Source organism: Leucoraja erinacea, chromosome 4, assembly GCF_028641065.1.
Source record: "Leucoraja erinacea ecotype New England chromosome 4, Leri_hhj_1, whole genome shotgun sequence".
In the NCBI taxonomy this organism is placed as follows: domain Eukaryota; kingdom Metazoa; phylum Chordata; class Chondrichthyes; order Rajiformes; family Rajidae; genus Leucoraja; species Leucoraja erinaceus.
The window spans coordinates 52,812,516-52,828,764 of NC_073380.1; the positions used below are offsets into that span (position 1 = coordinate 52,812,516).

The window sequence follows — 16,249 nt, forward strand, 5'->3', positions numbered from 1 at the left end:
GTGGAGGCAGATGGGTGATTGACGTGGAGGGAGGGCTGTATCCTCTTCCGCAGGTCCCGCCCATCTGACCTTGACTGACAGCCTGTGACGAATCACAGACGATGGGACGGGTTCTATCCCTGACTGACAGCGCACTTCCCCAATCACAACGAGGGGCGAGGGCGGGCCCTTGTCTGATTGACGCAGTCCGGGGGGGGGGGGGGGGAGCGCCGTTGCCAGGTCACCAGCTGCGCGTTGCGAGGTGCGCGTCGGAAGCCGGCCGGTGCGGACGCGGAAGGGTGAGCGGCGCGGCCTGGGCAGGCGAGGCCGGGGATCGAGCGAGAGAGCGAGGAGCCCGGGGTCGGACGCTGCCTCCCCGCCGGCCGAGGAGCGATGGAGCGCAGGCGGCTGGAGACGGCGGGTTCGAGTTCAGGCTCCAGCTCCAGTTCGGGGTCGGGTTCGGCGGTCGCGGGCCTCCCTCCACGGGAAGACTCCGAGATGGCGCTGGCCGGCATCAACATGCTGCTCAACAACGGCTTCAGGGAGTCGGACCAGCTCTTCAAAAAATACCGGTCAGTCAGCACATTGACAGCGCTCCCGGCGCCTTCAGGTCCATTCGGCTCAGGCCCGCGGCCGGCCCCAGCGCATCGCGCTCTGTTCGGGTTCGGGTTCGGGTTCCCTCGGCTCAGGCTCGGGTTTGGTCCCCTCTCTGTCGCGCTCGGCTCGGGTCAGGTTCGGATCCCCTCAGCTGCGCTCGGCTCGGGTCCTCTCGGCCGCCCTCGGGCCGAACTCGATGTTGCGGATGGGAGAAGCCTGAAATAAGAAAAAAGGTTGTGAGGCAACAAGACGGCAGGTTGTCCAGCCGCCCCCTTCAAGCACCAGAGACACGGGTTCGAAGCTGACCTCGGACACTGTGTGGGTGTTTGAAGATAATCCCTGTGACTGCCTGGGTCCCCACCCCATCCCAGGGATGTGCAGGTTGTTGGGTTAATAATCCACTAAAAAATGTGTGTAGGGGAATGGTGTTGTCTGTTGGGTTGGGGGGGGGGGGGGGGATTTGATGGAAACGATGGCTATTTTGGTGCAAATATTGCCAACAATTTGTGCAACCACATCGAAAATGTGACCCAGAGATCAACACTTCTACTTCCTCAGGAGACTAAGGAAGTTCATCATATCTCAAGTTCAAGAGAGTTTATTGTCACGTGCCCCACGTAGGACAATGAAATTCTTGCTTTGCTTCAACACACCAGAACATAGTAGGCATGAATACAGAACAGATCAGTGTGTCCATATACCATTATATAAATATATACACACATGAATAAATAAACTGATAAAGTGCAAATAAACAGATAATGGGCTATTAATGTTCAGAGTTTTGTCCGAGCCGGATTTCATAGCCTGATGGCTGTGGGGAAGCAGCTATTCCTGAACCTGGTCGTTGCAGTCTTCAGGCTCCTATACCTTCTACCTGAAGGTAGTGGGGAGATGAGTGTGTGGCCAGGATGGTGTGGGTCCTTGACGATGCTGCCAGCCTTTTTGAGGCAGCGACAGCGATAAATCCCCTCGATAATAATAATAATAATACATTTTATTTGCGGGCGCCTTTCAAAGTCTCAAGGACACCTTACAGAAATTAACAAGAGAGAAAAAACATAGTCGGAGTAAAATAAATAATAAGGACATCACCAATACCCAAATTAAAGACAGAATTTGCTCCAAAGACAAAAAATCAAAAACACAATGTGAAGAGAGAGCAGCGGCAGCTAAAGCGTGCCAGCGTCCACTCTCCCTTCCGACAGCCATCTTGGACACAAACTAACATATTCACATTACACACAAAAAATCATCCCCCCACAATGGATACCACTATGGGGGAAGGCACACTGTCCAGTCCCCATCCCCAGTTCACCCAAAGTCAGGCCTATTGAGGCCTCCACTATTGCCTCTACGGAGGCCCGATGTTCCTGGCTGTTCTGGCTGCGTGCTGTTGCCCCGGAGTCGGGAGATGGAAGGGAGGTCAGAGCCGATGATGGACTGGGCAGTGTTTACTACTTTTTGTAGTCTTTTCCGCTCCAGGGCGCTCAAGTTGCCAAACCAAGCCACGATGCAACCGGTCAGCATGCCCTCTTGGTTCTTGGTTTCTTGGTCCTCCAAAATATTCCAAATGGAATTTAAACTGGAGATGGTGAAGGGAGGGCTTAAGCCAGAAAGGGTTATTGGGAAGAAAGAGCTACTTTAAATTTAGTTGCATCTGATTGGGTAACTATAGTGGGGTGGAGATTATTCCATGCTTTAATTGTGCGGGGGTAGAACGAATTGCTGTATACATCTGTCTTTGTAGCTGTGATCACAAATTGGATCGAATGCCCTTGTCTTCCCCTAATTGGTTTGGGTTTGGTGTAGGTCTTGTAGTCTATGTCGAGCTGACCATTTAACATTTTGTAAAAACAGGTCAAATTGTGAGCTTCACGTCTGTCTTGGAGAGGGTTCCACCCCAGAGCATTCAGAAGTTTGGTGACACTCGCTTCTCTCTCATAGGTGTTCGTAACTGGTTAGCCTCTCTCCTTGACATACCGACTCGCCATAATCTTCTCAGGAAATAGAGGCGCTGATGCGCTTTCTTTATAATTGCATCACTGTTCTCGGACCAGGATAGATCTTCAGAGATATGCACGCCCAGGAATTTGAAGCTCTTGACCCTTTCCACCTTCGACCCATTGATATAAACGGGACTGTGGGTCCCCATCCTACCCCTTCTAAAGTCCACAATCAGTTCCATGGTTTTGCTGGTGTTGAGGGCCAGGTTATTGTGCTGGCACCATTTGGTCAGTCGGTCGATCTCTCTTCTATAATCTGACTCATCCCCGTCAGTGATACGTCCCACAACAGTGGTGTCGTCAGCGAACTTGATGATGGAGTTCGCACTATGACTGGCTACGCAGTCATGAGTATAGAGTGAGTACAGCAGGGGGCAGAGCACGCAGCCTTGAGGTCTCCTGTGCTGATTGTTATCGAGGCTGACACATTTCCACCAATACGGACAGACTGGTCTGTGGATGAGGAAGTCGAGGATCCAATTGCAGAGGGATGCGCAGAGACGCAGTTCTGCGAGTTTGGTAACTAGCTTGGAGGGGATGATTGTGTTAAATGCCGAACTGTAGTCAATGAAGAACAGCCTGACATATGAGTTTTTGTTGTCCAAGTGGTCCAGAGCGGAGTTGAGAGCCAGCGAGATTGCATCCACCGTTGATCTGTTGTGGTGGTAGGTGAACTGCGGTGGGTCCAGGTTTTTGTCAAGGTAGGAGTTGATTTGCACCATGATCAACCTCAAAGCACTTCATCACCACCGACGTTAGTGCCACTGGTCGATAGTCATTGAGGCGTGTCACCTCGATCTTCTTGGGCACCGGTATAATTGATGCCCTTTTAAAGCAGGTGGGAACCTCGGATCTCAGAAGTGAGAGGTTGAAAATGTCTGTAAAAACTCCAGCCAGTTGGTCCGCACAGGTTTTTAGAACACGACCGGGTATACCATCAGGTCCAGGTGCTTTTCGAGGGTTCACCACTCTGAAGGATTTTCTGACGTTGGCCTCTGTGACTGAGACTGAAATACCATCACAGCGAATGGGGGCTCGAGAAGGCACATCAGTGTTCTCCCTATCAAAGCGTGCGTAAAGCTCATTGAGCTCGTCAGGCAGTGATGCTACGCCGACATTCGAGCTGCCTCCTGATCTTGCCTTGTAGGAGGTGATTGCATTCAAGCCCCGCCACAGCTGCCGAACATTTGTCTCATCCTCCAGTTTGGAGCAGAAGTCCCTTTTGATGGCCTTACCAAGGTCGTATCTGGACTTCTTGTAGACCACTGTATCATCAGACCTGAATGCCCGGTGTCTGGTCTTCAGAAGTGTGCGGATCTCATAGTTCATCCAAGGCTCCAATGACTCTTGCCAATTTTTACCGAGGTAACATAGAAATAATCCTATTGGGAGATATCCCAACTTGGTTTGTCAACAACTCTGCCCAAGACTGACAAATTACAGAAAGTAGCAGGCAGCCCAGTCCTTATCACAGGCCTGGCTGCCAACACACACATCACAATATAGACTTCAAACAACATCAAGAAAGCAGTCAACATAATCAAGGATCCTTCACACCCCGGTTATTCATTCTTCTACCCTCTCCTGTCAGGCAGAAAATACAAATGCTAGAAAGCTCATACCAGCAGAGTGAAGAATAGCTTCTTGGCTAGAACCAAGGAAAGGCAGACACTGGCTTACAAAAGAAAACACAAAGTTCTGGAGTACCTCAACGGGTCTGGCATCATCCATTTAGCAGGGTCAGTCTGTAGAAGAGTCCTGACACGAAACATCACCTATCTGTGTTCTCCAGGGATGACGCCTGATCCACTGAGTTACTGCAACACGTTGAGTCATAGCTTCTTTCCTGCTGTCATCGAACTCTTGAACGGTTCTCCTATTTGCTCAAGAGGTATTCCTGGTCGTTCAATCTACTCTGTTGTAGCCTTACACTTTTTTGCTGAACTTTCTCATTTACTATAACACTATATTCTGCAGTCTATTTTCACTACCTATAACCTTTTGTGTCTATGGTATGATTCCACTCGTCTCTGGGGAGAAGTAATGGGAGACCCTTCTTTCTCGACCCGAAACATCACCCATTTCTTCTCTCCAGAGATGCTGCCTATCCAACTGAATTAATCCAGCATTTTGTGTATCTTCAATGGAAATCAGCATCTGCAGTACCTTTGTATGTGTAAATGTGTATCAATAGGTCTAAGGACCTATCATTATTCTAAACATACCGGAAACACTCATCAGGTCAGACAGCATCCATGGAAAGAGAAACTACTAACCTTTCAGGTTCAAGACTGTACTTGCACCTTCAAGCCTAAGATCTGGGAACTGGGAAAGGGCGAATAAGAGACTGCACGGGTGTTGTTTCAAGTTGGGACCTTTATCCATACATCCCGACCCAAAACATCAACTGTCATTTCCCTTCACGGATTCTGCCTGAGCTGCTGAGTTCCCCCAGCATTTTGTCCTTAGCTCAGGATTCCAGCATCTGCAGTTCCATGAGTTACCACCTTATTAACCAGTTGGCCTGACCCTTTCTCTTATCCATCATTCTCCACCTTCTCTGCAACTGCAAGCTAACTTGTTTTCTCTCTTTTACATGACAATTGCGATGAAGGCTCCTTCATTTGGAATGTTAATCATGCCACTGCCTGGGCTGATGTTTCCAACATCTTCCGATTTTATTTTAGTTTATCTGCAATTAAAAAAAAAATCAAGGCAGTTAATTAAATGTAGAACATTCTAATTTATTGGAGGGGTTATGGAAAATGTAGTCAGTTGAGTGATGGTAGAAAGCCATAGCACTGAGTTCTGGTAGATGTACATTATTGTTTGTTTTGATGCTCTACGGATGCTGCCTGACCCACCGAGTTCCTCCAGCAGTTTGTTCTTTATTCAAGATCCCAGTGGCTGCAGCTTCTTTGTCTTTATTTGTTTTGAGAATTTTAACTTTAAAGGTTTATTATTGACATGTGACTGAGGTACAGTGAAAACCTTAGTTTTTGCATGCTATCTAAGCAACTCGGATACCATATGTAAATACAATCATCAAACTATATGTAAATACAATCGTACAATAGATAAAGCAAAGGGAAAGAGAAAGAATGCACAATATAATTCTCAACATTGTAATGCAACAATTGCATAGACAAAGTCCGATGTCTGTAATGGGGTAGAGTTGAATCGGACAGTACCCTGGCTTATGGATGGAATGGTCAGAAGCCTGATAATGGGAAGAAACTGTTAGAGACTCTGCACACTTTCAAGCTTCAGCACCTTCCGCCCAACGGGTGCAGGGTGAACGAATAACTGGGATAGGACAAGTATTTCGTTATGTTAGCTGCTTTTTCGAGGCACCGTAAGTGTAGATGGAATTATTCGTGGGAAGTCTGATATGTGGTGATGGACCGGGCTACATCCACAACTCTGCAGTGTCTTGCGGTCTTGGGCGTTTCCAAACCAAAGTATGATGCAACCAAACAGTCTACTTTCTATGGTGCCTGTGGAAGTTTGTATAACTCAGTGGAGACCTGCCAAATTTTCTCAGTCTCCTGAGGCTATTGGGATGTTGGTGTGTCTTCTTGGCTGTCGCCTCAACGTGGTCAGTCCACGATAGATCTTCATAATATTTGCACCAAGGTACTTGAAGTTAAGAAATGAGTTAAGTGTTTCACAAAAAGTGGTTGCAAAGTGTTATTCTGAAGTGTTTGCAGCTGAGTGTTGAGCAATCTTATAACATTTTTTTTAATGTTTTTTTTTATTTTTTATGATACTGCCTGTAAGGGAAATTCATTTTGTTGTCTCAAATTGAGACAATGACAATAAATTTGAATACAATACAAAGAATACAACTGTGGGAGAGATGTCTTATTTGCAAGTTACGGATCATACAACTTGTTTTAGTTCCCTTTTCCTTCATGCAATAGTCAAGAGAATTCAATTGGCTCAACAACGGAACAATGAGATTCTTACTTGCAGCAGAATAACAAGCAAACACAATACACGTAGATTATATTTAATTTTAAATTAAATGGTTGTTGGGATGAAGCTGTTCTTGAACCTGGTTGGGGTTTGTGGACTCCAGCACTGTAGGTTTAGGTTTATTTTTGTCACATGTGAAAAACAGATCAGATCAGATAATACTATACATCAATACAATTGAGTCTTATAAAGTTGGACCAGGCTCTTCGGCCCAACATGCCCATGCCAACCAAAAATGCCCTATTTACACTAGTCCCACCTTGATCCACAACCTTTCCTATACATGTACCTGTCCAAATGTATTTTTAATGTTGTTATAGCCAACAAGGTAGACATTATAGGTAGTAGTACATTGGGTGGTGAAAAGCGAAAAGTACAGAGAGCAGAATATAGTTCTCAGAATGGTAGCACACCAGTTCTATCGACAAAGTTGAATGTCCACAATGGAATTTAAGTGGATCAGACAGTATTTTTCCTGATAGTAGGAGTGAAATGAGAGCATGACTAGGTTGATGGTTCTTTGCAATTGGCTGCTTTATGAGGCAACATTTCCTATAGATCTCTTCGATGGTGGGGAGGTCAGTACCTATGATGGACTATGCAGTATTCACCACTCTCTGTAATTTCCTTTCCTAGGCATCTAAGTTGCAGAATCAGGCCATGGTGCAGTCAGTCGGTATAGAAATATAGAAAGTAGGTGCAGGAGGAGGCCATTCGGCCCTTCGAGCCAGCACCACCATTCCATATGATCATGGCTGATCATCCAGAATTAGTACCCTGTTCCTGCTTTCCCCCCATATCCCTTGATTCCATTCATAAGAACTATATCTAACTCTTGAATACATCCAGTGAATTGCCTTCCAGAGAATTCCACAGATTCACAACTGTCTGGGTGAAAAGGTTTTCCCCCATCTTAGTCCTAAATGACCTACCCCTTATTCTTCAACTGTGACCCCTGATTCTGAACTCCCCCAACATCGGAAACATTTTTCCTGCATCTAGCCTGTCCAATCCGTTAAGAATTTTATATATTTTTATAAGATACCTCTCATCCTTCTAACATTCCAGTGAATACAAGCCCAGTCGATCTATTCTTTCATCATATGACAGTCCCGCCATCCCGGGAATTAAACTGGTGAACCTACGCTGCAATCCCTCAATAGCAAGAATGTCCTTCCTCAAATTAAGAGACCAAAACTGCACACAATGCTCCAGGGCTCTGTACAACTGCAGTAGGACCTCCTTGCTCCTATATGCAAATCCTCTTGCTATGAAGACCAACATGCCATTTGCTTTCTTCACTGCCTGTTGTACCTGCATACTTACTTTCAGTGACTTACTTTCATGTACAAGGGTACCCAGGTCTCGTTGCACCTCCCCTTTTCATAATCTGACACCATTCAGATAATAACCTTTTTCTTAACCTCACATTTATCCACATTATATTGCATCTGCCATGCATCTGCCCACTCACCCAACCTATCCAAGTCATCCTGCACCCTGATAGCATCCGCCTCACAGCTCACACTGCCCACCAGCTTTGTGTCTTCCGCATACTTGGAGATGTTATATTTAAGTCCTTTGTCTAAATCGTTAATATATATATTGTAAATAGCTGGGGTCCCAGCACTGAGACTTGCGGCATCCCACTACTGGTCACTGCTTGCCATTCAGAAAAGGACCCGTTAATTCCTACTCTTTGCTTCCTGTCTGCCAACCAGTTCTCTATCCATGTCAATATCCTACCCCATGGATATTCAAGATATTATTTGTCGACAAGACAAATTTCAAATTTCTGAGGAAGTAGAGACATTGATGAACTTCCTTTATGATCACACCAATGTACTGGGCCCAGCTCAGAGATATGCATGCTAAGGAGCTTGAAGCCGGTCACTCTCCACCGTCAACTCCTCGATCAAGAGTGCTTTGTGGATCCTCTGCTTTCCCCCGTTAAAGTCAACAATTAGCACCTTGTCTTGCTGATATTGAGAGGGAGATTGTTCTTCTAGCATCGTCAAATCAAATTTTCAATCTCCCGCTTGTACTATGAGTCATTACCGTTTATTTGTCCAATAAAAATAATATCTTTGCTGGTATTATGCACAGAACTTTGTATGTGCATGAATTATTTTAAACAGTTAGATCAAGGTTTAAGATGAAGCTTGTATAAGAATTTACTGTAATATTCATATGACAGCAATGCGTTTCAGTTGGTCCTGCCCATAATCATGGAGTCTTTCATTCACTGAGTTTTGAATTCAAACCATTCTAACGTGGCTGTTCAAAATATCACTTACTAACGGATGAGAATTTACAGACTGTCTACATAATGAAGAGTAGAAAGAATGAGAATAACTGATGGTTTGAAATGGAAACAAACTCTGGACACTCATAAGTCAGGCAGCATCTGTGAAAAGACAAACAGTTAATGTTTCAGGAAAAGAACACAAGTTAGTTTTAAGTTGCAAGGATTGAATACACGATTATCTAATTTTTTAAAACTATATCGGAGGGAATTATGTGTCGAAGATGATTAGGGAGGATTTCGTTTATATCAAATTGATGTTCTGTGTGTGAGGTTAACTGGTTTTTGTTGAATGTTTTTCATTTGGTGACCAATTATGTAATGTGCCCACTTGCAATTGTTTAGTTTGTTAGAACTGCCAGTTCTCTTATAATCGTATCTGCTTTGAGGGTGATATAATGAGTTCCAATATATTTGCAAGGTTTCTGATTCTCATTTGCTACCTGATTGCTGATGAATTATTTGACTTTGGGTGGCTCTGTACAAGAAACGTGTGTTCATTGGTCGAGCAGGAACCACTGAAGTGAATTACTCGGTGTTGCAGTTTATATTGTGGGTTATCGGTCTGGTGGCATAGTGCAATTTTTTAACTTTAGTTCAGAATTAAGCGATGCAAAAGGCTGATTTAATAAAAAGCTTTATGAAATGTCGCCTGCGAAATGTTCCAGTACATTGCCTCATGCTCAATCATTCAGTTTCATAGACTGAGGTTGTTAAAAATCCAAGTGTCCATGCAGTTAATAAGTCATTTTTTTCCTATCTTTTTTAAAATTTTAGTTTGGCTTACAGTTTGTTTTGGAGTTTCTTTACTTTTTCTATGTGGGGGAGGGGGGGTAGGATAAGGGGGAAACCACTTCCCAGTCACCTCCTGGCGAGGACGCGACTATTCTCCGAGTCGCGTCCTCGCCTCCCTCCTCGCGGCCTACCAGCTGGATTGGCGCGGCCTTTCCTACCGGGGACCGGACCAGACCTCCAGCAGCGACGGTGCAGCGTTGGATTAATCATGGAGAGGAGATGCCTACCTGGATGCCTACCTGGAACATCGGGCCGCCCTTAGCGGCGACTGCGGAGGGCTTGGGAGGCCCCGACCACGGGTGAACATCAAGTGCCTTCCCTCCCAGTGGGAAACTTTGATTCTGCTGCGTGGGGATGTTTATGTTGGACTCTATCGTGTGTTGTGTTCTTTATTTTATTTGTATGGCTGCATGGTGACCACACATTTCACTGTACCAACTGGTACACGTGACAAATAAATGTATGTTGTATCTTGTATGAGGGATAACTGAAGATAGACACAAAAAGCTGGAGTTACTCAGCTGGACAGGCAGCATCTCTGGAGAGAAGGAATGGGTGACGGTTTGGGTCAAGACCTTCCTTCAGGAATAACTGGTTGGGTTGTGACCGTTTTAAAACAGAATATGCAAGAAGATTTAATTTGATGTCTGTATATAAAAAATTGTGCTTATTCACAGTGAAAAGCAGGGATCTATTTCCTTTGCTGGAGTGATAAATAAGTAGGGGGCAATGAGGTGGAGGAACTAGAGGAGATTTGAAAGGAATGCTTCCATCTGGAGACAGGCAGTCTGACATATTTGGAGCCCATGCCCGAAGGACTGCTTGAAGCAAAAAATATCCTCGCATCTGATGACCTTCAAGTCTTACAATATGAATGTCCAAATCATGAGTGGATATCCAGCAATTTCATTATAGCGAGAATGGTTAGAAAGAGAGGTTTTTATGTATTGACAATGCCATAAAATATTTGTAGCAGTGAAGTACTTCCCGACGTCTATAAGATCGATATAAGATAAGGCGCTATTTTTTACTCTAAAGTCTCTCTCCCCCTCCCCCTCCCGGGTCCTCATTACCTCCTTGAACCAATCGCTTGATCCTGTCCTGCCAGCCTTTTTTCAAAATTTAGCAACTCAAAATGGGGGTACATCTTCGAGGCAGGTGCGTCTTCTTCACCGGCAAATACGATACTTGTGAATGCAGTTATTTCTGTAATCTAGCAAATGCAGCTATAAACGTGTGCAAAACACAATATCTCGCATTTTAAGCTGATAATGACCAGATTACCTATTGATTTAGAATAAACGTTTGGCACGTTTCTGCTCTTAAAAATAGAGGCCTTTAACATGACTTGAGAATGTAATAGGGCCTTGATTTAATATTCACGCGTTCAATAGATATGGTCACTGCAGCCCCTTCTTGGCATGGCTGTGACATTTTTTAAACGTGTACAAACCCATAGTTTAGTCCACTGAGCCTTCAGGAGAAACAGTATTTATCATGCAGAAACGAGCAGGAGAGAAAAATATTTAAGTCTATAAAATATATAAGGTATAGGAAAGAACTGCAGATGCTGGTTTAAATTGAAGATAGGAACAAAATGCTGGAATAACTCAGCGGGACAGGCAGCATCTCTGGAGAGAAGGAATGGGTGACGTTTCGGGTCGAGGCCCTTCTTCAGTCTCATCCGAAATGTCACCCATTCCTTCTCTCCAGAGTTACTCCAGTATAAAATATATAAGTTTGTTGTCAAACTGGAAGGGGTTCTGTGTTGTACGAGGATGTTGCCAGGACTCGGGGGCCTGACCTATAGGGTGAGGTTGAGCAGGCCAGGACTTTATTCCTTGGAGTGCAGGATGAGTGATCTTTTAGACGTGTACAAAATCATGAGAGGAATAGATTGGGTAAATGCAGAGTGTTTTGCCCAGAGTAGGGGAATTGAAAACCAGAGGGCATAGATTTGAGGGGGGGAAAGATTTAACTTGAAGAACCTGAAGGGTAGCCTTTTTTACATGAAGGCTGGTGGGTGTATGAAACAAGCAGCCAGAGAAAATAGTTGAGGCAGAGACTATCTCATCTACTAGTGTAAATGGGACATATTGGTCAGAGTGGGCAAGTTGGGCCGAAGGGTCTGTTCCATGCTGTGTGACTTGACGACCCAATGGAAATGTGACATAAACATCACTGTGAAGTATATATTAGCTCTGAAGAATATACGGGCTGTTCTGGGCAAAATGCAAACTACCCTCTGTTTTGTAGTTGCAGTGGTGTGTGGAAAGTAGAACTCACCACAGGGCTGTGGGGTGCTTTAAATATCCATATTTTTGGTCAGATATCTCTGCGTATGATTCTGCTGCAGCAGTATTTGTATTTGCTGCCCTGAGATCCTGGAAGCATTCTCCGTGATGAAACCCGTGATGTGCCTCCCTCTCCTGTTTTATTTTCTTGAAACGTTTATCAACCTCTCCAAACTAATCTGTTCTTGGAGTTTGCAACTAATTTCAATTGGTAGCACATGTGGGCAATTTACTTCAAAGATCTATGAAATGTAAACCTCCTGACATTGAACTTTTCTCAAGTCTATCTTCTTTATCTAATGTATCTAATTTAAATGATATTTTACCACCTACACAATCTAGTTCTTTCATAACTTTTACTTCAATCAGATCTCTTAATTTTTAAGAATTCTTAACCCTGTGCCTAATTTTGGAAATGTTGGAAAGGAACAATTAGTAAAAGTGCTTAAAACTATTTGCTATACTCATCTTCCAAATAACATATAGCAAAGACGTGTATTTTCCCAAGTTGTAATAAAAATAATTCAAAAGTTAAATTGAGAAAGTTAATAGAACATGGAAACGTGCAGAACAGGAACAATCCCTTTGGCCCACAATCTCTATGCCAAACTTAAATGCCAACATAAACTAACCACACCTTTCCTGCACATATCCACATCCCTCCATTCCCTGCACGTCCATCTGCCTTTCTATAAGCCTCTTAAACACGAATATCATATCTGTCTCCACCACCACCCCTGGTAAAGCCTTCCAGGATGAGGAGGAATTTCTTTAGCCAGAAGGTGGTGAATCAGTGGAATTCATTACCACAGATGGCTGTGGAGGTCAAGCCAATGGATATTTATATGGTGGAGATTGATATAATTTTGATTAGTATGGGTGTCACTGGTTATGAGGAAAAGGCAGGAGAATGGCATTGAGCGGGAAAGATAGATCAGTTGTAATTGAATGGCGGAACAGACTTGATAGGCTGAATGGCCTAATTCTACATTCTAGAATTTATGAACTTGGGAACATGGATAGGTGACCCAAGAAGGGTTGCAACCCGAAATGCCAACTCTATGTTCTCCGGTGATGATGCCTGACCCAGGTTTCTCCAGCATTTTGTGTCTTATATTTGTGGTGTGATTGCTCATATGTTGATTGAAAAGGTATTAGGATTTGTCCATTTTCTCCCAAGTTTGTTGATGTGAACTTTTGGAAACAGATTTATTTCTAATTGGTAATAGGATAATAAAGGTGAGGTTACAAAACACTTGCATGAACTCGGGGTAGGTGGCCGGTTTCATAGTGGTCTTTGAACTCAGAAATAAAATGAAAGGCACCTTAAAACATTTGGACTGAATGGAAGTGTTCTGCAAAGTGTTGTCAGTCAGTACTTGTTCCACTTAATTTAGAGACACAAGGAACTGCAGGAATTCTGACATCTGGTGGAGAACACAAAGAACTTGAGTAAATCAGCAGGTCAGGCAGCATCTCTGGAGGACATGGATAGGTGACGTTTTGGGTCGAGAAGAATCCTGACCTGTAACAGCACCCGTCAAATAACCTCCAGAGATGCTGACTGATCCTCCGAGTTCCTCCAGAACTTTGTTAATTTAGATTAAATTCCATGTGAACAATATACTGACTTGGAAGAAGTACAAAGAACTACGGAGGGTCAGGGCCCTGACCACGGGTGAACAAGGGAGGAAGGGGAGGACTGTCTGAACTGTATTGCCTTCCATCACAGTGAAGAATGCTGTGGTGGATGCCTGTGTTGAATTATGTTGTGTATTGTGTCCTTTTTTAATTGTAACGCTGCATGGTAAATTACATTTCACTGCACCTTATAGTGCATGTGACAAATAAATTTGAACTTTGAAATGCATTTCTGTCTCACTGATAAGTTTTAGACTCCCTTGCCCTCAAAAGCCTATTACCATTCGCCTAATCTACGCCTCCTGATTTTTGTATACCTCAAAGGTATCAGGCTTCTGAATGGTTCTTCCACAAGATAGGGTACTTTTCGATTCACCTCTACCCCAATGTGGACATTGGCATTTGAACTGATGCACTACAATGCTGAGAACTATATTCCACACTCTGCGTCTGCCCCTTTGCTTTGTCTATTGTACTTGAGTTTGATTTAATTTATGTTAAGTATTATCTAATTGGATAGCATGCAAGACCAAAACTTTCACTGTACCTCGGTACGTGTGACAACAATGAACCTAAACCTTCAACTTCCTACGCTCCAGGGAAAAAAAAGTCCCAATCTATCCAGCCTCTCCTTATATGTCAAGCCCCCGAACTCTGGTAACTTTGTGGTGAAAGCTATTGGTTTAAAATGCCTGTATCTTAATGTGATGCACTTTGGCATTTCAATGGTTAAGCTCTGAAATAGGCAAAAATTCAATATTGACTGTGCTATTAAACCAAGCACAATTTTGCTGAATCGTGCCAACTGGCAGTGACTTCTATGCAACTGCTTGCTAATGTTCTTATGGCTAACATCAGCAGAAAAGGGAGGCCTGACATGATTCATCAGGATAAGAGGAGTATGCTGGTCATTGTAATATTCCTGTTGTCTCCCATGCCAGGATTCTGTTTTTGATGTATTACAGTTGTTACTGTACCTGAATTTGGTGACTGGATTACTTTAATATTCTGGGCTTGCGACAGCACGAAATAGGCTGTGTTTATTGTCCATTGTTTGGGCTGAGCCTTGAACTGCTGCTGTCTTTTTGGCACTCCCAAAATGGAGATGACCACGACATTACCCTAATAAACAGATGAATGCTGCTATATGTTCTGTTGTCGTGATGTGGGATTTAAAGTGGACTTCAAAGATGAAGTCGACTCTGCTCATTCTCCTTTAAGCAAGTTCTTCGGTTTCCTTCCACACTCCAAAGACGGTGTCCAATTGGCTTGGTAAATTGGTTTTGGTAAATGTAAACATTGTCCCCAGTGCGTGTAGGATACTGTTGGTCGGTGCGGACTTGGTGGGCTGAAGGGTCTGTTTCCGCGCTGTATCTCTAAACTAAACTAAATTCTGACCCAATGCTGCTGTCAGGACAACGGGACTTTAAGACCATGTTAAGACTACATTTTTAAGAACTATGAAACTTGAAGGATGCAAGATGGTGCTGGAGATATGGTGACTCGTGTGTGTAATCTCAGTGTAATCTACTAATCTTGCTCTCTTGTACTTAAATATGATTGTGCTTATGTATAGTAAGATTTTTATTGAAAGGGGCAGACCTTTTTGAAATTACATATTTATTGAAGTACACTGATGTAAAATGTCCCAGCTGTCCTGGTGGAATTAGATCTACTACTGTGGACTAGAACTTTGGCACAATGTGATAATTAGGTAATGTAGAATAATGTCTGTGCCAAAAGTTGCATTCCAAAGTGTTACATTTCAGTTGGTGTAAGGGGCAAATTCTCTTGAGCACATTGAATCTTTTGGATTCTCTACCCCAAGAGAGCTGTCTATCTCAACCCAGAATATATTTAGTGATGCAGAATCACCCTTTGGCCCACCGAGTCTGCGCCAACACCCCATACACTAACACTATCCTGCACGTGAGGGACAATTTTATACAACCTACCAAAAGACACTTCTTTCAGCAGTTTATTTTTTGCTTGAGAGGGCTGCATGACTGCCTCCTGTGTATTTTCTTCGGAAATTTAACCTTAAGATCCATTAAAAAATATTTATGTGTAAGATAATTTGGTTACAAATATGAGTTGATGTTACAATGAGTAGTATTGTTCCTAATTCTAAGCAATTTCATGTATTTTCCAGGAACAACAGCCCTCTAATGAGCTTTGGAGCGAGTTTTGTTAGTTTTTTGGTGAGTAATCATACAAAAGCAGTGTTTGTTTAATCATTTCCCCCCTTAAATAAGAGTAATGGCATTCTGCTGCAGTACTGGCCCTGATTCGTTATATTGTGGCAAGTGTTGCTGTTAATAAAAATTGGATATTTCGATATGTCCTAACCACGCCAAGGCATCGTGTTTTCATTTCATGGGGCTGTTTCCTTGCTGCTGGTTCCCCCTGTTGATGCATCTGGTGCAAGATTGTACAATTTAGCTAAACGTTATTCAACACAGCTTGAATAGGCCAGAGTGGTCACTCTACCCCTTGGTGAATTCTTCATTTTGGGGAGTTTTGGAAAATAAGTTTAATGTTTTGAAAGTTTCTTTGTTTTGTTTTAAATTTACCACCGGTGACTGTATAGTACTTCAGTCTAACTATAGATAATCAATCTATGTAGACACAAGGAACTGCAGATGCTGGTTTAG

The 16,249-nt window shown here is 43.5% G+C and overlaps 1 protein-coding gene across 1 annotated transcript in view; it reads left to right on the plus strand.

Moving 5' to 3' along the window:
- Positions 1 to 216: 216 nt before the first annotated feature.
- Positions 217 to 16,249, plus strand: part of ttc39c (tetratricopeptide repeat domain 39C) — a 62,357-nt gene continuing 46,324 nt past the window's right edge. The window contains exons 1-2 of the mRNA XM_055634271.1: positions 217 to 551; positions 15,748 to 15,796. Of these exons, the coding sequence (XP_055490246.1) occupies positions 373 to 551; positions 15,748 to 15,796 (228 nt within the window). The 5' untranslated portion in view covers positions 217 to 372. The remainder of the gene's footprint in view (positions 552 to 15,747; positions 15,797 to 16,249) is intronic.